This window comes from Scomber scombrus, chromosome 21 (genome assembly GCF_963691925.1).
Source record: "Scomber scombrus chromosome 21, fScoSco1.1, whole genome shotgun sequence".
Classification (NCBI taxonomy): Eukaryota; Metazoa; Chordata; class Actinopteri; order Scombriformes; family Scombridae; genus Scomber; species Scomber scombrus.
The window spans coordinates 10,408,631-10,436,078 of NC_084990.1; the positions used below are offsets into that span (position 1 = coordinate 10,408,631).

Here is a 27,448-nt window from a genome sequence, read left to right on the forward strand (position 1 = left end):
TAAACATTGCATAATATAATTTTTTTTGGTCGTACACATGATATACCGCCATCAATGACAGGCTTCCCGTCTGGCAATTCGCGCCGGCTCCGACAATGTTGCCTAGTTTTCTGGTTGCGTGGAAACTGAAAGGCTGCACTGAGCGAGCCCTGAACTGTACAAGCACTTCCAGTGGTGCGTCGCAGCTGCCAGAGCGCCTCTCAGCACAAGTTTAATGAGCTACTAAAGGACCTGATGGAAGCCAAACCTAAATATTAACCGAACCGCCTTTTGAGGAGCGCTCTGGACGATTTTTACGAGGACACTTTCTGAGAAACACATCATGGGAAGGAGAGGAAAAGCAGCAAAGACGTGAGTATGTGTGTATTTTACTGATCAAAACGCATGTTTTTTTCTTGTGATATTGCCTGCTCTACACAGTTTAGATACATAAAAGAGAGCCTGTTGGTACGGGTTTCTAAATGTGACTGATGCAGAAAACATTAATTGGATGGTGCGCTGTTTAGGCTACTATTGACCTAACAGGATGAAAGACAAACTTATCAAGGGTAGCCTATCAGTTCCCGGTCCTTTGACTACATTTTTTCACGAGATTGTTGTTGCTTATGAGTATAAGCAAGAACTGGTGCTGAACCCCTTGTTTGGCCTTTTTTTCATATTAAATGCCCTCAGCTTGTGATACATATACATTAAAGTTTGGAAGTAATAGATCAGTATGAATCGAAGTTATCTGGAGAATATGAATTTTGAAGTTAATCTTGAGATATTTTCACTATGAGATCAAACCTTTTCTAATTTCCAACATGCATTAAATGCCATTACACCAGTAACTGCCCTGCTGAAACAGGGAGCTGGCATATTGCTCTATAGGTAAACTCAACAAGATTGTTTTATGGGGGCAAAATGGAGTCTTCAGGTACAATGGAAATCTGCCAGGCACCGTTTTGTGCTCTAAGTGAACAAAAAGAGCATCCCCAGTAATGAAAAATGACACTGAGTGAGGAGGGTCGGGAGTGGATGGAGCTAAGAGCACTGAAATCTGATTATAGTTGCATCAATAACCTGTATTTTAAGTAAAATATGTCAGTGCGTATGGCTGTGATGTCATTATGCCATAAAGAGGTCAGATTTATAAATGAAAAATATCATGTCACAAAACATATTCATTTGTGTTGCCTTTTAATGCCTCTGGTGTTTAGGTTTGAGTACAAATTACTGCTTACCATCCAAAGATGCCAATGACTTGTCAGTGTAGCACTGACAGCAGCAAATTTATGAAGCCAGACACTGACCTTTGGCTGCAAGAGTGCTGTATTTATTGTGTAAATTAAAGGCAGGACAGTTATTTATCACAGAAGTAAGCAATGACTTTACAGACACTGACGATGCCCTCACCTGATTTAGAGGTCCATTGATTTATTGTATTTTCAGTATAAGGAGGTAAGAAGGGTTGTGTTTGTTGTAAGGGGATAGGCCATTAGTAAAATTAAAGTATTTTCCCCCCAATGATAGCATATTTTGAATTGGAGTACAGTATATGAAACTCTGACTTGGAATTATACTGATGCTCCACCCTGTGACTCATTGGGTTTACCCCCTTTCCCGTGTGTTTATCTCATCCAAAGGCGACACATGTCTGTTAATTCGCCAGTTGTCTTCATCATCTGTTCCTGTGAATTACTAACATTTGCCCCTTTCCTCAACGTCTCATTAGTGTCACAAAATGTTCTCAGTGTTGTCATTGTAATGTTACCCCTCTCCTTAAATCCTCTTGATATCAGTCTTTCTCTCACAACTCTGCACTCATGTGTTCAATTTCCTCCTTGCCCACATGCTTTCTCCTCCTCCTCCTCCGTTCAAAAAACCTTCTGCTCCTGCTTCCCCATTATCTCTCAGCAAAATAACAGGCTTGCATGCTGTGTGACAGGAAAAGTACAGCCTTTGCAGGAGCGTAACGTTACCCGTTCAGTTTAGGCGAGTCTCTTTATATTCTTGGCTGTTAAGCTGCATCTGTCATGTTATTTTACTTGCTCATGTACCCTGGTGACACTAAGTGCAGGGGGAAACCCTTTGGAAGTTGCTTTGCCTTGCCTCGATGAAGATGTATGGATAAACATATCATGTCTAAAGGGAGGCAAACTACAGCAGTCAGACACTAATAGCACAGGCTTCATCTGTACTTTGCTCTGGCGCATCAGCCTCCATCTCGCCCAATGGCTCATTATTGGGGTTGTCTGGCAGGCATCTCTTAAACCGGGCGTAACACAATGAGTGTTATTAGCTGTGTCTCGTAGACAAATCATCTGTACCCCCTCTCACACACGCACTACCACCACCGTTGCCACTACACGCTGTCCTCTACCCCCCAACGTCATGTGATACTTAGAGGTACTTAGAGATCGATTTCATTTTTTAATCTTGGTAAGTGGATCTTGCTCTGTCTCCATCCATTTTGAAGAAATTAAGAAGTCTGGTTGAACTCTTTGGTTCCTTTTTGTCTCTAAGAAGACAGGCCATCACATTGTCTGTTTTGTTGGCCTTGGCGCTGTTTGTAGCATTAGCATTTACCCCAACAAAAGGATTGGGTGGCCAACACTGATGCTACACTGACTTAAGAAGTTTTTCCTTAAGAGGATTAGTAACAGGATAGGAGGTAGCCCTGATCAGCTATTAATGAAGTGTGTTAAGGTGGGTAGACCTGCTTTTTCCAAAGGCTTACATACAAAATATAAAGTGTAATTTTACCTTGGCTACCTGTGTTACTTGCACTGCTGACTAATTGACCTTATGGACTAGCGACAACATAGCTTGACAGACACCAATCTAGGAAAGTTACAATGGTCACTTTCTAGAATTCGAATGGTAGATATAGTTAAGGAAAGAACTGGAAACATTATATAAAACTATATCAAATCTAGTTGGTTTTTAAAGCCCAGTAGGCTTTGTTCAGAACATTTGTGCCTCTTGGTGTCACATCACTATGTTAATGCCAGTCTCTGTGTACTGAAATAGCCCTGCACTGCAGGGATGTCAATTATAAAAGAGGCGAAGTGACACCAAAGGATTTTCTTAGCTTGTTTATTGTGGTGGTATGAAGGGAATGTTTGATCCTTAGACTTTCCTAGAAATACAACAGAAGTGCAGTTGTTTCTGGCCACCAGCATGCTGAAATGAGCATGTAGCATTCCCGCTGCCTCCTCACTGCAATTAGACAAGCTACTATACCCCCCATTTGTGTGTGAAATAACATGGTGGCGTTTAAGGAATCATGTTTTATGTAGAGGAAGTATTTTTCAATTATCTTTTTACTCTTTTTTCCCCAAAATGGCTGTGTTCCCACAACTCCTAATATGTTTTTGTGTTTTTGTTTTTTCTGTTACAGGCTCAACAGCTACTGGGGAGGTTGACTTGTACTTCAGCCCCTTCATCCAGGTGGTCCTCCTTGGAGCATGCCCATATCCCACAATGTCCCTGTTGGCAGACTGGCTATTGCGACACTCAGTGGTCATGTGTTTGCTGCTGCACAGCCTGGTGCTAATGACCTTTTGCTTCCACCATGCTGCCACCAGTTGCTCCAAGAACTGCTATTGCTCTGGGAGCGAGAGTGGCGACAAGACAGTGCGCTGCAGTAATCTGCAGCTCACAGAGATCCCCAAGGACATCCCCAATGACACCCGACGTGTCTACCTGGACTTCAACCAATTTACTACAGTCCCAGCTAATGCTTTTTCAGGTTTGCCCCACCTGGTTGAACTGGATCTATCACACAATGAATTAAGTCAGCTGGAACCAGGGGCATTCAGAGGCCTGGGCTCACTACAGTTCCTAGACCTTTCTTCTAACAAGTTAGTCAATTTTAACCCTGAGTCCTTTGAGGGCCTGCAGGCTCGCGCCAACTTAACAAACAATCCTTGGCATTGTGACTGCAACTTACAGATGGCCATGCCTCGCGTGGGCCTGGAGCCTACGTCATTGACAGGCATTGTGTGCCAGACTTCAGATCCAGAGGAAAAAGGTGTTCAAGGTCTTGCCTTCCTGTTGGTGCCAGATGTAGATCTATGTGTGGTGATGAAGAGGACTACAGATGTGGCCATGCTGGTCGTCATGTTTGGCTGGTTCACCATGGTCATCTCCTACCTGGTCTATTATGTCAGAGCTAATCAGGAGGATGCCCGCAGACACCTAGAGTATCTCAAGTCGTTGCCCAGCAAACAGGGCAAGTCAGAGGAGTCTTCTACCATTAGTACTGTGGTATAGGGCTGATGGAACTACACCCCACCTGAAGTGGTAACCATCCCAAACCAGATGGAGTTACAACTTGCAACTACATTCATAAGTTGTAGACAGTTCTGCCCAGCTGTTGTAATGGAGCCAAGGTGGGCTACAAGACATGTACCTACACAAGAAAAACAGGCCAATACAACCTTGCCCAGATTAATTATTCATCTATAAGCTGGACCATTAGGAGTTTTTGCTGGCTGAGTTGATGGCCTAGTCTGTGCGCTAAGGGACTGAAAGCACTGGCATGTTTTTGGTTAACTCCAAATATGGGATATAAATGGAATTTACCCAGTGGTGCATGCCCCTTGATGCACCTCTCTGACACATATTATTCAGGAGGCAACATCAAAGAGCAATATGAGCAGCGGAATAAGTAACGCTAATGTTAGGAACTCTATTACTTCAATTCATGTACAACCCTTTTCACTTAAAATCCTCTTTACGGTATTCATCAGTGTATTATCAGTAAAATTATGTTTTACAATAACATAGCTGTTTGTGGATTTCTCTTTTTGCTTGTTGAGATATTATATTAGAATCAATGCCACATGCTTCCACCAAAGCAAGTCAGCTATCACACCAGAAATGAAAAGACGTACAGTATTTCAAATTTGAATCACTCTTAAGCAGATGCATGCGTAGCTCACTGCAGATGTATCAGATCGCTGTGTGATGAAGGACTCATCAGTTATTCTGTGATGTGTTTAATAGCTTCTGTACCACAGTTCCATACTGATGAGAACCGCAGACCTCCAAGCTGGCTTTTGGATATTAGGACTGTTTGACTGTGGAGGTTTTCTGCTGTATACAGCTGATTTTTCTCACAAAGGTATGAAAAAAGGGACTTCTGAATAATCTATACAACACATCTCAGTAATCCACATTGTCCATGAAGAGACTTATAATTTTCTTTTAATTTGCAAGTTTCCTGATGTGTCTCTCCATGTCAGGCGATCTAAAATTGTAGTCGACTTAGTAAATGAAAGAACGTGGGAGGATGTAGGCTTGGTGAGGAGGGAACGAGCCGAAAACTCATTGTCAACCAGTGGTGAAGGACAATTTGAGTGTTTGCCACCAAATAGGAGCAAACTGTAAAAGGTGTGACAGTCATTGCCTATCTGATATCAGAAACACACCACACCTCTGGAATTACTCCTCAACATAATATGCCAATGTTGAAATGCTAGTCCTTAGTCACAAGCCAATAACCTTGTAAGCAATATTGTCTCATTGTCAGAAAAGGTTGATTAGAGAAGCAGAGAATTAAAAGGTACCACAGTTCAGCTGTCATGAAATGAAAAGAGACAAGGAAACGGGGATGAGTTCTTTATATTCTGGTAGGAAAAGCCCTCAGCAAACACTCATTACTCTCCCTTCTACACTCAGAGGCAACACAGGAAACCTTCATGATCACACCTGGTAATCTAGACAGAGTCTCTCCCTCTGTGCTGTTTTTCATTCTCTCTCAAGCCTTTAATAAGCACCCAGGGTGCCCTTGGGAGCCATATTGTCTGATGCGGTCACTCCCTTGGGTTTTCCAAATAACATTTATGGGGCCATGACCTGCTGGTCCATTTAAAAGAGCTGTCAGGGATGTGGATCTCCTATTTCACCAGACTGTGGCAAAGAGGACAATGCATTTGTATCTATTCTGATTAAATCAGCAGTACTAACTGACACCCCAAAAAGGAAATTTGTTTGAGAGGAGACTTTGCACTCTAAAGATGAGCTGTTGCCTTTTTCACAGAGCAAGGTAAGAATAACCCAGTGCAGCACTGAATAATGAAATTTGATGTTTAAGATGTGGGAAATTATTTGTCAACAAGGGTATCCCTATGTCAGACACACATATGCCTCCAGAGCAGAACAAGACAATAAATCATGTATGATGGCCATGAAAAAAAACCACTTGTATGGGAATGCACCCATCATCTTGTGTGACCCAGTTCTCGAGGAGAAATTAAGAGAGGATGCCATGGGGGATCAGCTGCCCCCCTCTCTGCTGCCTGGCTGCTTGGGTGAAGGGCTGTCCAAATACCCTTTGGGTGCCGTGAGGGTCCAGAGGACTCACAATGACAGCCAAAGACAGTTTCACCTCAACCTCAGACTGCCTGTTTCCCAAAGGAAACGCCCCAGTCTTTTAAAAGACATTTTGGTAAATGTGCTTATTCACTTTCTTGCCAAGAGTTAGATGATAAGATCGATACCACTCTCTCTGATAGTGGTATTAATCTTGTCTCCTAACTCTCGGTAAGAAAGCAAATACATTTCTTCATTTATATCAAAGTACTTCTTTAAGAAAACCATCAGCAGTGTGTAGGTTCACTATTAATCTGATTATTCATTTATTTTCACTGTTCTCGAAATTTATAATTGGTTGTTTGTGCTAGACATGTCCTTTTTTTGTTACTTTTTTTGCTATCTGCTTAACAGTTTCCATGCTCCATGGTTTCTATTAATAGGCTGAGTTTGTTTTACAGAAAACAATGATATTGATCTTGACAGAGTTAATCTTAAGGACGCCCAGGTACAGCCTCCTGTGACGAACAGGAGGTTCAACAGTACTGAAAAATAGATGGTAAGCCTCTCTCTTTGACATTTCCTGCCACACACACAGCTCCCTCCTTCCCTCTCTCCTGTGATAACAGACTCACGCATTTAGACCAGCCACTGTTAAGGCTCAGGAGGAGATAAACATAAAAGTAATGGACATGTTTGGTCTCTGTATTTCTTTCAACTAATGTATGTGAGTGTGTGCATTCTTTTGTTAACCTCTATGTACGACAGGGGTGAGTGTGTCCATGCATAGAGTGAGGGTACTGGTAATGTAATACCTCTGTTCTCTAGCACACATAAATGTCACTGAGGTTAATTTAAATTTCAGGCCAGCTCAGCTTGCCCCGCCTGCTACCTTAGACACGTTACACTGGTGTGAGCATTACAACTGCTGGGTAATGGGACACAAAGTGGGGGATAGGGTGACGCATCCAATCCCACAGAGCGCAGCCCAGTTTGGGGTTGGGTTGCAGGTGAAAATGTTTCCAGTGAGGGCTTGTGTGGGCACCTGCTGATTTTCTCTTGTAGCCAAAAAAAGGTAAGTGGCACCTAAGTTACTGCATCTAAGGAGAGTGACAAGGACACCACCCTTTGGGTGAGTCTCAATACTCTGAGATGGCCTCGTTTTCAGGTTTCCTACGGGGGTGGTCATCTGGAGATGAAAGATAGATGATTACAGCTGTGTGGGGAGAATAGACTGCTCATTTTGAGTAACACAGCTCCCTCTGTTGTGGAATTCATGGAAGTGTGAGGGGGAAATCCCTTTATCTTCATGTTTACAAATCAAAATTAGCATTCATTGGTGAAATATGCTTACATACCTGTAAGACAGTCAACCCTAGATGTACTTATGTGCATCAGTAAAAACACACAGTACTCACTTGAACTATACAGAACCAAAAACACAAAGTGGATGCAGAAAACAGTCATATTTTATCATAAAGGCATCAGAGTGCTGATCTTTGTAACAGTATATTCAGTTTTAAGACTGATTATCATCATATCAACATCAGATTAGGCACAAATCCTCATATATGAGTACATATGTCCCATATACTGTAATGTCAAAATCGTTACATTAACAACTATTACATCATAAATAAATATTAAAATTGTAATACGGACATGTCAGTGAGTTTGATGGGTGTAATCTATATACTGTGCATAGCTAATGCTTTGCATATTATATCAACAGTTTAAACATGAGTGATATCAGGTTTAATGATTTCTAAGTATAACTGTTGCAAAGTATTTCGATATATAAACTTTTCTCTGTTGATGCAGTCATCATGTGACTGGTAAACTGCGTATTACGTATGTTTTTCACTATATTTTCTATTATACATTAAGGGAAGTCCATTGACTAGAAAAAAACAGGTCTTGTTATCTGCTGTATAAAGGCAAACAGGTAACATGGAAAACTTGTGTGTGAAATTTTTATGGAATGCCAAGTCATGGTCATGTTTGCTGTGAAATCATTTCCAGAGAAAAATCCGCTTCTATCTCCTTCCTCTGAATCCAATTTGTTTCACTACAGTTTCACTACAGTTTCAACACGCATCCTCCCAGTTGAGCTTTGACTTCCCGTACACTTGGCTAGCAATCTAATGTAAAACAAGTTTTGCAATTCTTAACTCTGCACAGCTCAGCATTCCTCTCACCAAATGTGGAATCACATGAGATAATTTGTCATTAAAACTTTGAAAAGAGATATAAACAGGCTGGTTGTCCTGGTGGATTAGTGATATCAGCTTTGACCTAAACAACTCTTGGTCTGACGCAAGAATATCAGTGCATTTTATCACAAACTTTCCCCCTTTTCTTTGTAATTAGAATAACATATGTTCATGCAATTTCTCAGAAATGAGTCAATAGGAAATGGTGTTAGTCATGTAGGAACACATATGTCAGCACCAGAAGGCTGACATATGTGGAAGGAAGTATTCAATATTTAAATCTTTCATCAAAATGATCATTATCAGGAGCAATTACCCCTAAAACCCTTTCTCTTTGCTTTGTATGTCAAATTACTTGGTCATTTCATGGCAATCTTTGGCCTCTCTGGATCCTTTCATGGCTTCCTGATGTGTACTACAGGTTGAAAAAGTAGCTATTCAACACAAAAATGATTGATTTAAGAAGTGAGGATTGAATGTAAAACCCCTCTCTATTTACTGAGTGGATGCATGCCAAATCCCCCTCTTCACCTCTTGAATCCTGCCAGATTGATCCTTGGGTCCATCTTTTAAAGGCCTATTGAAGAGCCAAGCATTGTTCATCTCCACAGAACCTTATTTTAAATTCCTGTCAATGCCTCAAAGCTTTCACAGATTACCAGCACATCATACTATTTCCATTTAATGTAATGGCATCTGCAGTGAAAAGTTATAACAGATAAAGCAGATAGAAAGGTGACACTTACGGATCAAATAAAGCATTAGTATTCATATGTTTAAGGGTTAAAAAGGCAGGACTTTATTGTGCAGTCTTTCCCTGCACGGCCAAATGTGAGCTATACCACATTGTTCCACTGTTACAACCAAATAATGTTTCCAACTGGGTCACTGACGGGGCCACAGAGCGAAGCCTCAGCAGTGAATAATGCCCTCCTTTCATGTGCAGGATTGATTGGAGATCAGGCCAGTGTGGATTTCGGGGATCAAATTTGACGGCTTCACTTCACAGCCTATCAAGCATGGCCAGATGTAACATAGCTACACTGGCTGATCAAGGGGCCCCGTGTCAGAGCATGAAGCAAAGCGATCTGCTACAATGGAGGCACAGGGCTGATTTATGAGGTGATTACACAACTCTCAGCACATGTGTTTGGAATTTTGCAACATGGATTTTAATGGATAAACCGAGATGATAAAATCATAAGAGGAGCTTTAATGCAGAGATGGACTGAGAATTTTTTCATATGGATTAGAGTTATATCATCGTTTTAAGTAGTTCATAGTATTATCATTTTTTATTGCACTGTCAACTTTGAGAGGTTTGTGACTGAGATACAAGCTTCCCACTTTTTGTCCACCAGATGGCACTCAAGTCTTTTCACTGCCTAAAATGTAAAGTATTATCTTTACATTTTAGGCAGTGTCACTGTTCCTGAATCAATGTCCCTGAATCACTGAGCACCAAAGACCCACCAAAGACACCCACCCCTTCACGTAAGATCAAACCTTAACCGATGTGAAGCCTCTCTGCTACTTTAAAGGGAATGTTCTTGTTAATTTAGCATGACAAATTTCAGATTTAGGAGTTTGATTAATTTCACAAAGCTGAGTAAATTTACCCTGTTTTCTCTTTACAGATTTCTTTTCTTTGCTCTTTTCCTTTTCTGAAAACTAACAGCAGCTCGATACTGGATGGCATTGGATTTGTGTTACAAAATGAGTCATACAATGACTGTGATTTTTGATTTAGGTGCTGTTGCAGTTTTGTAAAAACAAAGCAAAAAACGAAACAAAACATAATTTCGTAAGAACTTTCAATTTCAAGTTCCCCTCTCTTGCTCTCTATGTGTGAAATTTGAGATTTATGCAACTGGCATAACTCATACTCAAACTACTGTGTTTCCTGAAAAGTCTTGAATTGTGTTACATGGGACATTTAGATGGAAAAAGTCATTGCATAATATAAAAAAAATTGATATAGAGTCATATAAATTGTACTTTCACCAATTTAATTTTCCAGTGTTTGCTCTGAAATCTTATATCTCTGTAACCTATGTCACTTTTGTATTGTTATTAATTGCAATAGCTTCTTTGTTTCACTATTTTATTTTATTTTTTAAAGATTTATTTTTGGGCTTTTTTGCCTTTATTTATATAGTAACTGGCAGAGAGACTGTCAGGAAACGGGGAGAGAGAAATTGACTTTAAGTCATTTGTGGTGGATTTTGTTGGAAAGATGGTTATTATTTTTAAATATTTTTTTTAATTATTTTGTAACCCAAATTGTTAAATTATATAATTATGTTGTTTGGGCTAAATACATTGTATCATTATAATTGTAACAATTGAATATTCAAGTCAGTTAGGCTTTTAAAATGCACAGGGCTCTGAATATAAATATGTGAAATTATTAGAAACACACAGGAAACACTCATTATGAGACATCTTTCAGATGTCCTCATTTTGGGGAAACCCAGGAAATGGGCACTATATATATAAACGTTAGTGTACTCAATCAATCATGGATAGTGTTCATTTGAGGTCAATTCCACACAGGCCATGTACATCCTGATTGGTGAGTAGTGAGGCAACTTTTTTCATGTAGGCTGAACATGTCCTGGCATAACAGACACTCTCTGTGCTGCTCAGGATCAGTTTCATTATTATCTAATCAGCATTTAAAGTTGGTATTATTACAAACTTGAAACTAAATGACCTGGACCTGATTTTTTATGAAGGATTATTGTATGTATTTATTATAACTTTCGGTGCCATTTATAGAATTTGCAGCTATTTTTAATTATTATACATCTGCTCAAACTGTCAGATTCATTTATATTTAACTCCTGCAATTACTTTTGGCTTAGGCGTCATATTACAGAGAATATTGTCAACTCATCATGCTATTTTAGCCTCAGAGGAGAAGGAGGGGGGCATACGCAGTGCTGCAGCACAGAGGAGCAGCAGATTAAATAGCGTGGCTTTGTTCTGCTGGTGTCTTCCTCGCCCATCCGCGCATAAATACAGTCAGCGGCACTGTGTTGGATGCAGCTGTAGGGAGAAATTTGTGTTGATGCTGCCGCGGTGCCGACTCTTTCTGATTTCTCTCCTCTTGCAGTTTTCGCTTTCCCCTACTACATGAGCGACCTCGTCCACAGCGCTCCTCTTCCGGAGCTCCACGGCGGACAGAGCGCACTTGTTGCGGATCCGAAATTTCAGGAAATTGTGCACAGAAGCCGCAGTTTAACAGAAAAGATCCTGCTCTCCATCCCCAAGACGCACAAATCCTGCATTCACACAGAGGTGAGATACAGTATAGACATATCCTTGCCATATATTTATAATTGATTTAGACAGAGCGTAGAGGGTGCTGCCTGTGAAGAGTCTGAGACCGTATAAAGGCCTCTTTAGACTGCATAGAATCAGTATTGTGCCTCTGATAAAAGCCTCCTTTGTGAGTTCATGTCTGAAATATGCACATTTATCGCAAATGGAGCAAAGAAAAAAAAGTGATGAATTATTAACAGTGGTGGAAGAAGTACTCAGATCTTAAGTAAAAGAGCAGTACCATAATGAAAACATACAAGTAAAAGTGCTACAGTCAATTTACTTATGTAAATAAAAGTATTTTCAGCTCAATGTACTTAAAGTATCAAAAGTATTATCATTATGTAAAATGTAACAATTTAGAGTGTGACATGTATCATTATTGTATCAAATTATTAGAATATTGATTCATTGACATATACACGTGGGCAGCATTTTAATGTTGTCAAGGTAGATTGATACTTACATTTACACTTTACACTATTAATCTACTTATAACAATGCAAATCACATACCAATCATATTCTTTTACTTACCAACTAGTTGGCAAACTATAGCTGTGAAATAAAAGTAGTGGAATAAAAGTATCAGGTAGCAGTTGATTGAAATATTCAAGGAAATACTTTAAAATGATTCTTGAGTAAATGTATTTAGTTACATCTCTCCACTGATTATTATCAGTTAGCAGTTACAGTAATCGCAGTACTTGCAGTAGGTGTTATAGCACTAGTATTCATTGAGTTTAAAGCAGTAACGAAGTGAAAACTAATGAACTGAGTCTGTAGTTTTATTTCCAGCCTTAGATCTTTTGAAATCTTGCATTCTTTTTGATTTTCTGGATTGAACACTTAGCATTCAAGGCCTACATGATCATATGAAGCCAACACGTTTCCTCTTGCATTTAAAGTTGCAATCTATCCATAACATCTTTATATTATGTCTTCACTACAGACCCTGCAACTCAATTCCTCAGAAAATGCAAAGCTTGGGATAATGGCATCCAACATTGGCATCCTGTCTCCTCCTGTACTCAGAGTTGTGTCAGAAAACTTTTCTTTGGTAAGCATCATTCTGGGGGAATCAGTTCATAAAGTGCACGCAAGCTTAAGTTAGACAACACGACTGATCTGTTGGTGTTCTTTCCCTCATAGGACACCAGTTTGAAACGGATGTCTGAGGGTCTTCAGCTACACCGGGACCTGCTGAGCTCCATCTCTCCTCGGCTGGAGAATAAAGAGAGAGTGACTGAACTGACAGCTGATATCAGAGACCTCAGCATGCAGATCAATAAGGTAGCAGAAACACTTTGAAATCAGTCTGTTCTGTTAAATATTTCCTTCTTTTTTTTTTTTAGCACCTTCATGATGTGTTTTTTTGTACACCTTGCAGATGCTGAAGATGCTCCAAACAGAGACTGTGGCTCAGCCGACTCCAACCCCTGTGGCCTTACGTCTCCCAGGGGAATATGAGGTTCAGGTGGCAGCACACCTGACTCTGGTGCAGCTGCAGTCCTTTGGGCAGGACATGGTCCGCCATCTCAGGAGTGTTGACCAGAGCAACGAAGAGGAAACTGAGAGCTGACAATAGGTGCTGAAATTTGTCTCATTTTGGCCTCCATGCAAAAGTGTACATTATACAGCCGTTCTTTTTACTGTGGTATTTATTTTAAAATATATATTATTTATGTGTTAAGAGATGTTTTATTTTTGTAAATGATTTATATTTATTAATTTATTCACAAATTAAATATTTATTTTGGAAGTTTATTTTTTATTTAAAAGAAGCAATACCTGTCCACAATATTAAATAAGCCAAAAACTATACTTAGAATTGTTATAGTGGAGCAAGCCATGTGCATTTTATACTCTAGAGAGATCCGTCTAATTTAGGCTCCCATGCAAAAGTATTATACTGAAATTATACTGCTGTTTTGTTTTTTTACTGTGGTATTTATTTATTTATTATGCTGTTTAGTATAGTATAGTTTCAAGTAAGCTTGCTGGTTAGAAACTCTACTTCATAATGAAGATGAAAAACCTGGAAGATTTTGGGGACAGCTTAAATATAAATGTTTCTAGTTAAAACACACAAGTGTACCCATTAAAAAGTAACCATGCTACATTTTTTTTAAATAATTTTACAATTAAAATGAATATTTTTGTATGAATCTTTTTTTTTTTTTAACACCAATAGCTTTTTGTTCACTGCACAAGAGGGTTGCAGAGTGTTGATATTTTTAAAAGCAAATTTACGAGGCTACCTTTTTAATTTGAGCTTTAATTAAACTTTATTTTATTTATTAATGTCTTTTTAAAAAATGTCTTAGCCTGTTTTACTACTTGGACTGTCTTTTTTATTTCCTGATTGTTTTCCAAATTTTATATCTTATATTTTTATTGTCTTTTTGTTTGTTTTATCTTGTTTGGTTGATTTTAACTATGTAAAAGTACTTTGTCTTACATAGCCATGTATGAAAAGTATTATACAAATAGAGTTTAAATTAAAAAAAATGTTCCTTGAAAGGAATTTGTTCCTGTTTGACAATTATAATACACACTTGACACATCAGGCACTAACTTATGACGTTATAACGTCTATATTGGAACTGTTGATTCCTAAAATTCTGGTGAATCTATTCTATCCACTGCAACAGAGAAGTGCAACTAAAAGTGAAATGGGGGCTTGTGTATAATTTCTGCCATACTACTACCAGACAGATTTTCCTTGAAGTGTTGGAAGGAGGAAGTGTTGTAAGTGGCGGATGACTGACTGATGATCACAAGCGTAAGAGGATGGTCCAAAACCCCTTGTACGTATTGTCATGTGGTAGCCTTGTTAACATGTGACAATGCACCTCACTCTGGATTAATCATTGCAGTAATCTGATGTCATGTTATTGTAACTTCCAAATGAGATGAAACCATAAAATAATCTTCCACATACAATAACTGAAACTCAATTCAAATGCGTAAATACTGGCAGGAGGAAACAGACAATATTCATCTTTTTTTTTTTTTTTTTTTTTTAATTCTAAAAATTATTTACACATTTTTTTAACAGTGAAAAAGGACATAAAAAACAGTCTTTACAGAGACATGATCATAAAAATGTTATTTGCCAACAGAATGGATGATCCAGTACTGAGTGACTGGGAAAACAGGGGGCTAATTTGGTACAGATGTAAATTTAAACTCAGTTTTACAAGGCAGAGATGGCTTTGGCAGCTACTCTCCTCCCCAGCGGCAGAGTCAGGTCAGTGATAGCCAGGACCACTTTAGGTTTGGCCAAAGCAGGCAGCTTCACCAACTCAGAGACCTGGATGCACAGAAGTAGACATCTTTATTTGTCAGTCAACAGTGTTGCACAAGGCATGCACACAAAAAAGCACCTCGTCATTGCTTTTCAGAGGGTGTTTGACCCTTGATCTGGTTTTCAGGGCAACTTCCTTCTTTGCATGGTGAATGTACTGAAGTACTAAAAGCACATTTGAACACTGAACACTCAATTTTGTGCCCCTAAACCAGTTTATTCAACTGCTATTCTTTTCTTAACCCGGTGCATACACACAAAGCACAGCATGACTCAAAACCCTTCCCACTGAATTCTAGTCTTTCTCACAGTTTTATCCCTCTTCACTAAAGTGATCAATCTTTAAAAATACCTTCAGAAGAAACACTGAGTTTGGGAAAGATTTCCAAACCCATTGCAATGTCTGATGTAACATCCACACCCCATGCTTCATTATCACCACCTTCACTCCTTACTCATTACTCACCATTGTAAAGGGCATGAACTGCAGAATGCTTCCACGACTTCCCTGCTCCAGGCAATCGACACACTCCTCCATGAAGCTCTGTACGAACTGGGTGTGAGGTCCTGCCATCTTGGAGCCAAGGATGGAGGAAATGAGGAGGAAAAGGTTGGCTGGGGAGATGAGAAAAAGGTGGATGTTGAGCAGTTGTCAAATGTTTCAAATGGCAAACCAGACTCAGCAAATTGCACCAACTCCCTGAATAACACAACAGTTATGCAACAGCAGTTTCTGCAATACTCTCAGAACCACTTGACCACTTCCATTCAACTACATTTGAAACTTTGTTTTCATGTTTGATAGCTTGGAAGTGTCTACACTGGTTTGACTTTGATAATAAAAGCACTTTCTTAACAGTTACACTAACTATAAAGTATGTTAAATGTTCTTGGGTGACAAATTAAAGGAAAAAACAAAAAGTTTCTTAGAGAGCCACAAGGTAAACAGCTTCAGTGCTCTCTGACATAGATTTTCTGAGTTTCTTGAACTCTAGTGGAGGGATGAACACTATTCTTCAAAAGACTTTGGTTTTGGTAAATGGCCACTGTCAAACACAGCTGTCTAAAATCTCCCACAGATTATCAATTTGAGATCTAGTGACTGTGAAGGTCATGGTGTATGATTCAGATTATTCTCATATGCAGCAAACAATGTATGAATCTGCATTTGAGAGCTTAAACCCCCAATTTCATTGTACTTGTGCAATGACAATAAAAATATTCTGATTCTGATGTGTTACGTCTGAACTAATTTACTCATGTTTATCCTTTAATTTGTCTCCTGTCTATATCCTTAAGTATTTCATTAAGGAGGCAGCAAGGGAGGCATAGAAAGTAAGACACATGTTCTTTGTTTCACAAGCCAGGGATGTGATTCATTTCTTTGTGCAGGAGGTAAACGGAAGATGGATGGATATCTCACCCAGGACTCGGTTAAGAGGGTCCCTCATGTTGACAGTGTGAAGCTGGGAGGCAGAGAGGGAGCTGCTCATTGATCGGTCTCCTTTGAGAAAACATGATGTCATTTTAATTTGTCAATTGGGGAAAGAAAAAAAAACATACACAAAACAAATAAATGTCAACAGCCAAGCTGAGGTTATATTGTGTTGGTGTTTGACAAATGGAATTTCGAGCTAAGGTTGTGAAACCCCTTTACCGCCTGACATGATCTCCTTCCTTTGTTTCTAAAATAACTTCTACTTAATCACTACATGCGGAGTAATGGTAACTGTTGAAATCACCATATTTTTTCAAGTGAATTTGATGATGGATCAGTTTCTAAATGACTTGTCTTGTTTCCATATTGGTGACACCAAACAAAGTCATTTTTTCATGTCATGCTGAAGAATTTTTTTTGACTGTAGAAACCACTAAATAAATAAAAATTCCTAAAGTCGATAACCTCAACGCTCTTTACATCTGTAAGATTGGTTGGATGATAAAAGTAGTTGTGCATAACCACCATACAAAACCTCTATTGCTGTCAGTCTCCCTGCTGTTGTTGAATTGTTACAAGTAAAAACTGCAGTGCTCAAGTTACAGCCTGCTGACGGGCAAGATACTGCCACTCACTTGTCTTTTAAAAGGTGAGAGAGGCTGATTTACAAGCTCATTCATGCTCTTCTAATTTAGCATGAAGGGCTTACCAGAAGCAACTTGCTTGTAACATGATGTCAGAAAGTTGATTTACTTCAGAAAACCGTCTGGTATTTTACATAACCCCCCTGCTCAGACTGAGACAAATGGCTGTAAGGTCATAGACTTCATAATACAACTGTGTATTAAACCCGGACATTTATAGACTGACCTGGACTGGAAAGGGCTACAGGCTCATCCTCATTGGAGCTGAGCAGACGCATGAGTTTAGAGGGTTGAGTGTCATCCAAGGGAAAGAGGCTACTATAGTCCTGCAGCCAACAATACAAATGTGTTAGACAACATTGTCTTAGAGATGATTTAAATAATACTTATTACCAACTTATTTATTTTAAGTGTCAATTATTTAAAAAAATCTAATTATAGTATTTACACAATTCAACGTGTTGGTTCCTTATCTTGAAAATGTCACAAGTGATACATACTGCGCCCAGCCTTGTGTGTGACTGCTTTACCTCAATATCTTCCCGCTGCCTTTTGCGTTGATGAGCGGAGAACAAGCCTTTGTGGTGAGAGGAGTAAGAGCTGAGTGCACACCAGACAGACAGCCTGAGGAGTCATCAGAAGAGTTAAGTTAACGCCCGACTCCAAACTACAAAACCCATTCTCACGGTCATCATCGACCATCAAAGTATGAAGCTTCTCTTACTTGGCCAGTGCTTTGCCAGGTGGGTCTGCCAGGCTTTGCCAGTGGGCTGAGTCTGTGAGCAGGTTGGGCAGTATGGTACCCAGCAAGGTGAGGGTGATCTGCTGAGTGTCCAGGCAGAAGATACTGTAGAGCAACTCCACCACTCGATTGGCCCACTCCTGTCGAGTCTCCTTCAGCAGCTCCTGAAATAGTACAGAATGCTTTTTTTGATACCACAAGATTGAGCTTTCATCATCTTTAAAAAAAAGTACAATGGAGCAATGTTTTGATGAGTGGTCTCACTATTGTTCCCATTATATTGTAGTGTAGTATTGTTTCTCATGCTCTATTAGCACTAGCGCCTGATCAATACTGGATTTTAGGGGCTGATGCCAATACTGATATTAGGGAGCAAAAAAATTCCGTTATCGATATGACTTTTGACAAAGATATGTAATGGAGGCCATGATATTTTACAGTTTATTAAACTACAAGTATACATGAAATGCTGCTTATCTAACTAAAAAGGCACATGTCGGACAACATATTCACAGATACCAATATATCTGTGATAGGTCAATATCGGCCTACCTTCACCAAATTGTTAGTGAACCAGAAGACCCCTCCCATGTTCAGAAGACTCTCAAACAGATGCAGGGCTCGGCTGTCCACCCAGCCTTTGCGCAGCACTGTCTGGAACTGCTTGCTAAGGGCTGTGTGGATGGGTTCCTTGGCCGGCAGCAGGTTGCGGTAGGGGATCGGTTCCTGGCCCTCAACTGGGGGACGCAGAGTCGCAGCAGTTTGTTGGAAGACGTCGGCACACATGTGCTCCATGATGGAACTCATAATTATAACGCTGGTGAAAGGAAAAGTGTGATAGGGGGTGGGGGTAGGTGGTGGTGGTGGTGGGGGTAGTGGATGTAATTGTTAATTCATGTAATAACTGACTGTCCAGCAGACTGGGTTGAAACATACTTTTCATCAAGTATAGTAGTGTAGTAGTGTAAGTAAATTATTTGTACCGTTCATTGTAAAACTGCAGGGTATTCTCCCCGTACAGTGGGGTCACAAGTTGTCGGATCATAGTCTGGGGCTTCTCCCTCTCATCCCGCCCTAGCATCCTGACGTGGGCCACCAGCCAGGCCACAGCGCAGATCGCCATACTACACACCTTCCCCTTGATGTTGTCAGTGATCTTCTACACTCGAAGAGAGATGACGGATTACAGCAAGAAAAGAGGAAGGAAGAATGTTGTTAGAGGAAGCTAGAGTAAAATAAAAAGAAAAGGATTCCGACTAATATAGCATCCTGGCATATTGCCTCATATGAAAACTTGAATGGAATAGGAAAATGAGATCATCAACGGGTTTCTGTGAAGTTATCACTGATGCAAGTTGTTAAGTACTTCAGTTTCCACAGGATGTGACATCCTCACTTGAAGAATGGAAATAACAACGAAATAAGGAGGGATGAGAATACTTAGATACGTAGCTGTAGGGGCGTTTAGAAGAAACAGAATGTGGTCCATTTACAGGAAGATAAAAGAAAAAAAGAAGAGTATGAGGACTGGACAGACCTGTACTGCTTCCACAGATAGCACACCATTCTCCCACGCATTCAGAACCTCCAAGATAGCCGCTGGAGTGCTGAGGCAGATTTCATGCCATTTAACCTGACTATGAGAGCAGATAAACCACAAAAGAAAGTCCACATTTTAGAGAGTGGCTGCTCAAATAAATGTTATGCGCCACAAGTTTGTTGTAGATCATCTGACTTAGCAACATGTACTTTGCAAATAGGAATGAAAGCAGTCTTAATCAAGTGTTCAGCCTACTGAATTAAAACAGAATTATCAAGCACATCAAAAGCACCCACATTTGAACACAAAATTATACCATTAGATACTGGTAATGACGTTTAAAGCATGGTTTGATTAGAATACTGTGCCTGTATGGTGGGTTTGTGCGTGGGAAGGAAGCTCAGTCATCTCAGGCATAGAGTCAAAGCGCTGCACTTACGTAAATGTATACATTCAAATAAGTATCTGAGGCTGTGAAAACTGAAATGATTAGAAACATAATGACATATGGAAAGGTTAAGATTGTTGTAGACTAAGGATGATTTTGGAAAACTAGAACCAGTCCCTTGACACGAGATTTGCCTGCAACTCACACTAGCTTCATCTCTGAGGAGTTGTTGAGCAGGGTCACCAGGCTCTCTACTTTGCCGGGTTCGGGTCTGAAGCAGGGGTGGTCTGGGTTCAGAGTCTTTCCCTCTTCAGGCATACACGTCTGCAACCATGTTTCAAAGAAGGGCGTCTCACCTGAAGGACTGGGGTCTGACAGGATCACCTGGACAGAGGAGACAAAAGTCTGCCATGTACTGTATACACTCAATTAGGCTAAACCGACTACAATAGAGAGATGACACAGACCCCATTAATGTGCAACCTAACATCCCCATGTACTGACCTCAGAGCCATATGTCTGCACCACGTGGCAGAGCATGAGAAAGGAGATGTCGAAAAGCAGGGCCCGTACTGATGCAGATTTGGCTGAAGGGAAAGGAGGAAAATCTGCAGTGTTAGTAACTGAGTCAACAGAGGGTATGTCAGTGAAGAAAGAAATTCCCACATTGGAACACATCACTCTTGTATTTGAACTCACATCCTTCGCCGCTGATGTGCTTGGGGAACTCATTAAGCCTAGAAAAAAGAAAAAAAAACCCTGTTAAAAATCCACTTCACAGGCCAACTGGAATTTCCAAGTATGACACATTGCAACATCTGAAATTTGCCACCCTTTAAAATATGCATTTTTATTGGTGGTACAGTAGTTAGGTGTTATAAAAGTAATTTGTCTCTTTTTACACTTGTATCCAATTTACTCACTTAATGAACTTCCGGGCAAAGGATTTGAGTTTCCCAGTGGCAGCCGCTGCTGCCAGGAGCAGATCGAGGCTCTTTCCAGACAACATGTGCCCGAGAACCCCAAGAAGGCCCTCAGGAGACTTAGAGTGGTCAGCATCTACTGTCTAATGAACAAGTAAGGAAAAACATGTTCATTTTTCTATACAAAAGATGCAGTCATTGCTGTGCTGCGATCTTTGAGAACATGATTTTTTTTTTTCTGTGGCAACTTTATTGGGATGCTGTGAATTTTTTTTTTTTTGTCTTTAAAGGCAGGTTGTGTAAAATTTTATAAAATCTTGATCAATTATGTGCAACTCAATATGAATCTTCCACAGTTCCCCTCCCATATAAAAATATTGTTTTGTGAGAAAACTTTTGTCTTCTTCAGTTACTATTGATTTTGTCTTGACATGAAACTTTAAACATTCAAGATTTAAGAGACTATATTTCTATTTGCACAGACACAGGTTACATGCACACGAGTTCTTGTGCGATTCAGTCAGTCAGTACAAAATTAATTAAAAATATTAAGTTAAAAAGGAAATGAAAAGTGAGTGGTAAGCTCATATATTTCACTATTTGCAGCATTCCAACAATTATTCACAGAGCTTCTAATGAAGTACTGAAGGAGGTAGGATTTGCATATTAGACAAAAACACCACAGTGTACCATGTTATACTAGAATATATATATAAAGGTTTTGAATAAATAAAACAAGCAAGGTGTTTGTGTGCCACATGCAGGCGATTCTCGTTGCCATGGTGCTCTAGTTGCAGGAAGGAATGGAGCTCTAAGAGGTTTAAGGACACTTCAGCTATGCAGTTTCCTAGATGCAACAATATCTCCCTATCAAGTGTTACATGGGTGAAAACTCATGTGTTGCAGTAATAGATATGAAATAAAGAAGAAGAATAAGAATAAAGAAAAAGATACAACACCAGGCAAAACTTGACAGAGACAGTACTGCAGCTTTTTACACTGTACCCATTCTTTGAAACCGTTTTGGCATTTCCGAACCCCTTCTGAGCACTACTTAGTACTGATCAGACCAATGATCAGCAGCACTGTAATATTATTTAGATCAGATTACGATGCATTACCTTGAGGATATTGGTGACAGTAGGTTCAGCTCTCAGGATGAGACCGGGATTAGGCTGGATGTTGGCATTTTCTGCTGTCTTTAGCCTTGGGGCGAACTCCCTGTCCTCGGTCCTGAATCAAATGTGCAAGGGGAGGGGGAGGGGAGGTAGAGGAGAGGGGAGGGGCGGAGGAGAAGGAGAGGGAGAAAGAGAGAGGGAGAAGGAGAAAGAGAAAAAGAGAGAAAAAGAGAGAGGGCAAGGAGGAAAGGGAGATATGGAATGTGGGATATTGTGTCAATATGGTGAATAAAAAATAATTCATCATAATTTTAAACAAAAGAGAAGGAATGCTGAAAACAAGGTCTACTGCTGGACTTGATTCTAGATACAACCCTTAAGTTGACACGTTCTCAATCATATATGTTCACTGTGAAAGGAGAATGTGTACCGTTTTGATGTGAGGGTGGACGTATTTGAATCAGACAGCAGGCCAAGCTTGTTACACTCCTGTAGCAGCATGCCAAGACAGTCACAGCTATGTGAAGGAGGAAAGGAAAACACGTTTTGTTTTTTTTATTATCAAGGTGCTGCCTTACCTGAAATCTAGCTGTCTTTGTTATCTATATTATCTAGGAACGAAATAACAGGCATTGAAACGTCTGTAGCAAGATTTTAACACCCTTACTTGCATCTTTGGTCAGCTTTGTCCAACAGTGGCGTGAGCTTGAGTAAGTACTGAAACGCAATATTCACATCCTCCATGAAGTCCTGTAAAATATATTTGCAATGGTTCAAAGTTATAGTGAAGGTTCATTACATTTTAAAAACACAAACAGTTGATTTATATGTTAGACAGATATGTTTGACAGTACTAATTGCTCTTAACTAAATATCAGTGACTTTAGTTGTTAGAAAGAAATCAGTGAGTGGATAGCTTTACCTGTCCTTTATCACCCTGAGGATACTTCTTTAGTCGGAGTAGAACTTGTGGTATCTAGGAAAATGAAAAAAAAGAAACACATTTCTGTAGGTGTGGCCGAGCAGTGGCGGCACGTGCAAAGATGGCAACAATGTTAATTTCATTCTGTCAGTGGCACCTATACTGTGGCTCACAGAGGCAATATTTAATCATGTTTGATTATGATCATGATAATTATATATCAGACTTAAATCCGTTTATGACACTCAACTATTTTTTGACTTTCACCTTTAATTTAAAGTCAAAAATACAGTCAACACTCATAAAAGAAATAAACTGCACCTTAAGGAATGTGAAGGCAGTCCATTTAAGCTCTTCTGTGCCCTCTGGTGACTCGATGAGGCCGGTGAAGCAGGCCTTCCATATCTCCAACACAAAAATAGGAGCAGGGATTTGCTGTGGAGGACACAATAAATGTAAAACTATTCAAAGTGCTTTCACTGATGGTAAGTGATGGTAAGTTAATGATAAGGTTACAGGAGCACTAGGAAACATTTTAACACCAAGGTAGCTTTGCATAACAATTCTCTGCAGCTAAAGGTTCACCTGCATTCTTTTGATCATCATCAGCTGCTCCACCAGTGGTTGCGTCTCGCCTGTCAAATTCATGGTCCCTTCGAGCATTATGAAGGCATGGACTGATGGGAAAGCGGCATGGACTGGAGGGTCACTCTGCACAGACAGCATCACGAGAATACTGAGGAGAGAGTGAAAAATTAGCACAAGGCAGATTGATTGTGATGGTCTTTAAATCAACACACTGTCACGCTTAAGTTTAACAGCATTAGGCCAAAACGGCATGATAGCTCTGCCTCATAATGAAGAGGGAATCCTTACCCTTTTACCAATGACACGCTCTCCTCTAATTTAGTCCTCAGAGTCTGGTTAGGCACGCTGCTGAGGCCATCTGTCACTTTAAGCATTGCTTGCTCCACATTGCTCCAGGAACCTGTGGATGAATAGCAACAGAAACACTGTAGGACATCATCTTCATGATAAGCATGCACAATAACATTTGACTAAAATGCATTATTTAAAGTTTAGGTAGCATTCTAGTATCAAATTTAATGACATTATGATAATTTCTAATGTTCATATTTGACCATTTTCTATGCCACTTAATTACAAGTGATCAGACCTTCTCTTATGGCTGCTTGCTAATACATGTGGGAAATTAAATCTAATCAAATAAAGAAATGATTTACAAATTCCTGATTGACTATTTACAAGAGGTAACATTGTAAAAGGGAAAAAAAGAATTTGGGAAGGGCAGAATTATCATCATATATGTGTGAATATATCAATTATCTGATATACTGTGAAAACCTTTATGCATTGTGCACAATATGATGTGTACACACACACACACACACACCTTGATCCTCCAGCCGAGCGATGTGGACGAGGGCTCTGTTTTTGGTGCTGCACATCAGAATGTGTAGCCTCTCCTGGCAGGCTCTCAGAATGGACTCCGTGCTGGGTGATGGGCCCAGTTCCCTCAGCCTCTCACAGTACCAGGCACAGCCCTGCAGCAGCCACACCACCACCCCAAGCAGAGCCCGACACAGCCCGATGCATTCCTCTGCTTTCCCGTAACAGCTTCATAGTCAGAGATGAGATACAGAGAGTAAGACTAAATTTAGAAGAGAAGAAACTTACAAAATACATTTCTTTGCAGACCAAAAACTACAGACAAGTAGTTAAACAAAACATAAATCTACATAAAAAAAGATCATATCAAAAGAGTAAGTAATATATTAAAACATCAAAGTTCTTTAAAAGAACAAAACTTGTTCATCTATCTGCAGCTCTTGATAGTGTTAAAAGTTAGAGAATAGGGGCAATAGTGTTGTGGATAGGGGCAAATCATAATCTTTCCTGATATTGTACGGGTTTGGATTTGGAGTGTGGGTATGAAAATGATGATATTAGAAACCAAAACTGGAATAGAATTTTTACATACCTGAGACGATGGCAGAACATATCCATCATCTCCAACAGTGACTTGACACACAGCTCTCGAGAAAAATCATCAAACTATCGAAAAAAAACATTCATGAAACGTCACATTTTATGATAAATGCATATTGTCGTAATACTGTCATCAATCACATATTTACCTTGCTGATAGCTGTGAGCACACTGGAATAAGACACCATCTAAAGAGAGAGAGAGAGAGAGGAGATAATGTTTACAACTTGCAGTTGGACACACTGCTCAGACCTTTTTTTCAGACCACAGCTTTTTCTCTTACCTGGGAACTTATGGCATATTTGAGGTAAGACAAAATAAGGGGGTTAGGAGAGGGGCCAATCATCGCCTGCTCCATCAGGGCCTCTGGAATATATACACACAGCATGTAGAGCCTCATTATATATAACACAACTGGTGTAATAGTACACTATTGACACGATGGCTGGAGAAATGAACTATGTGTCCTCTGACCTGCAAGGTTAAGGTAGTCCCATGTTGCTCCTTTTGGAAAGTTTTTCTTTATATTAATTGCCCACTGGTAGTCAGTCCAACGCTCCTTCCATGCCTGAAGAATGGCTTGTTTCAAATTGACCACCTTCATCCTAGTACACACACACACACACACACACACACACACACACACACACACACACACACACACACACACACACGTGTGTGAAATAACAGCAAAATAGCCAAAACACAACTATAAAGCTATTTCAAGGAACATTTCTATGCGATAAAAAACAGTCTAGCTTGCTTTACGTTTTCAATTATTATGCTGGCTGTCGTTAGCCGTTAGCTGCCGGTGTCATTCCTCGCTGTATTATGATATAGTCGAATATAAGGGTTCAAATATGCATAAAATAACAACAGAAAAAACTAAATCCAGTCACACTGTGTTTTCTTATTCTAAAGTTGAAGCTTACCTGACGTTCTCAGTGTTTTTCACTGCAGAAAAGATATTTGTTTACAGCGGATCCTCAGCTTCACAATGCAAGAGGCGACATCTTTGCTCTAAACGTCATGAGCGTTCATTGGTTAATTTTGTCACATGTCAGTATTCCTTTAGCTGATTGGTTTAGAAAGAGGACCCGCTGCTACACGGCAGCGTAAAATGGGCGTGATGACGTAGTAACACCGAGAGATGTCGCTCTCCACTGTTGAAAATCAAAGCTTGACGCTTGTGTGTAAAGTCAGAGAAAGGAATGGAAAGGAAAGGTAAGATAAAACTGACTCCTCATTGAACCCAGTTGCTCAAAATAAAGCACCAAACTAACCAGCTGGAGGAATTCAAATGAGTTGTCAAACTTGACATTCGTGCATTTTGGCTGAGAAAACCCATTGCACGCACCTAACTTAGTGGTCAGTTGAACTAGGACCAGACGAAATAATATCACTTTGTATTTTCACGTAAGAACACCTGGGCGAGTTATTTCAAAGTCTAAATAACTTTGTTTTTATTTTAATCTTCGTCAATTATCTATTCAGTGGAGTACATGCTTTGTTGTCTTATGTAACCACCCCATTCAGTTGTGTGATTCACTGCCTCGCCTCGTTGCAGTTTCATCTGTCCTTGTGTTCATTTCAGTTCTTTCAACAGGCCGGGGTGTTTAACTATTATGTGGCACCTTAGACATCGAAAAAAAAGTAAAATATTACTATGTAAAACAGCCAGTTACAGTAGAAACATGATTTTAAGGGTCAGAGGTGGAGAAATGCAATATTTGGGGTTGGTTTCTTTATTAGGAGATCATCAACAACAAAAATAAAGTATTATCCTAAGTACTTCTCTAACTATTCACAACTTTATTTGTTGCACACCACATTTATTTTAAAACAGTAATAAAATGTCTCCAGGCATGGTCTGTGGACTTTCCTTAATAACTGTCTCCTGTCTCTCCACTTTTGCACTCAGCTCTGCATCACCTTAAAAGAGATACTGTTCCCATATCAAAACCAACCAACTCATTGTGGGAAGATCCCGTATTGAGTCTGTGGCAACAAAGACATTCATTCTGCCTGACACTGGAGACATTGTCCTGGCTATAGCAGGGTCTGCGTCCTGGGACAGAGCAATGCCAGACAACAAAAGATGATCCGTGCGTCCTGGCATAGTCTAGGTAGGCTAGGGATGGAGGGGTGATGGGATGTGAGGTGTATGTGTTTGTGAGCAGGGGAATTTCGAGAGAAGGATCCTATCCCTGTTGACTTCCACTGAGAGCTGCATTAGAGAAGGGTGCTGACAGATTTGAGTGTCCCACACGGGAGACCAGAGAGACTGTAGTCGTAGCTCTGTGTCTGTTCTCATGACTTCACTGTTGGGACAGACCCAGTTTTGCTGAATCTTATTTTTCTTCTGTGTGACAGTATGATTTGTTTAAGTTTGAAGCTATCAGCTGTAGCTTATCCTAGTACAATGGAGCTCACTGGAATTTAGGTTGTGGTAATAAAGCCCCCCAAAATTACCTCAGTGTGAGTACTTGATTTTCGTAAATGTAATTTTATTGATGCTTTAAGCAATGAAAAATATATCTGAGCTCCATTGTACTGGGCTGAGCACCAGCGGAT

At 39.9% G+C, this 27,448-nt stretch overlaps 3 protein-coding genes across 4 annotated transcripts; 2 read left to right on the forward strand and 1 right to left on the reverse strand.

The window, feature by feature from the left end:
* The first annotated feature begins 3,450 nt into the window (after window positions 1-3,450).
* Window positions 3,451-4,257, forward strand: lrrc3ca (leucine rich repeat containing 3Ca). Its single transcript, XM_062442935.1, has one exon. The coding sequence runs from the start codon at window positions 3,466-3,468 to the stop codon at window positions 4,255-4,257; it is 792 nt and encodes a 263-aa protein (XP_062298919.1). The 5' UTR covers window positions 3,451-3,465.
* A 1,912-nt stretch (window positions 4,258-6,169) lies between these two features.
* On the forward strand, window positions 6,170-13,421 carry LOC134003846 (uncharacterized). Its single transcript, XM_062443197.1, has 6 exons — window positions 6,170-6,436; window positions 7,366-7,375; window positions 11,632-11,816; window positions 12,792-12,899; window positions 12,992-13,132; window positions 13,230-13,421. Exons 1-6 carry the CDS (start codon window positions 6,170-6,172, stop codon window positions 13,419-13,421), a joined length of 903 nt encoding a protein of 300 aa, XP_062299181.1.
* A 1,445-nt stretch (window positions 13,422-14,866) lies between these two features.
* Window positions 14,867-25,892, reverse strand: med24 (mediator complex subunit 24). Of its 2 annotated transcripts, none has more exons than XM_062442190.1 (26): window positions 25,807-25,892; window positions 25,349-25,479; window positions 25,158-25,240; window positions 25,024-25,062; window positions 24,867-24,940; window positions 24,279-24,502; window positions 23,741-23,852; window positions 23,450-23,600; window positions 23,186-23,299; window positions 22,865-22,918; window positions 22,610-22,692; window positions 22,373-22,459; window positions 21,946-22,045; window positions 20,825-20,967; window positions 20,601-20,638; window positions 20,406-20,488; window positions 20,107-20,285; window positions 19,511-19,610; window positions 18,957-19,132; window positions 18,526-18,790; window positions 17,956-18,137; window positions 17,762-17,855; window positions 17,458-17,557; window positions 16,573-16,653; window positions 15,616-15,764; window positions 14,867-15,155 (listed from the first exon to the last, which is right to left on the reverse strand). In XM_062442190.1, the coding sequence occupies exons 2-26, from the start codon at window positions 25,476-25,478 to the stop codon at window positions 15,039-15,041; spliced, it is 2,958 nt and encodes a 985-aa protein (XP_062298174.1). In that variant the 5' UTR covers window position 25,479; window positions 25,807-25,892; the 3' UTR covers window positions 14,867-15,038. The 2 variants fall into 2 exon arrangements, with proteins under 2 accessions (XP_062298174.1, XP_062298173.1); XM_062442189.1 differs by having other exon boundaries at window positions 21,946-22,057.
* Window positions 25,893-27,448: the final 1,556 nt, after the last annotated feature.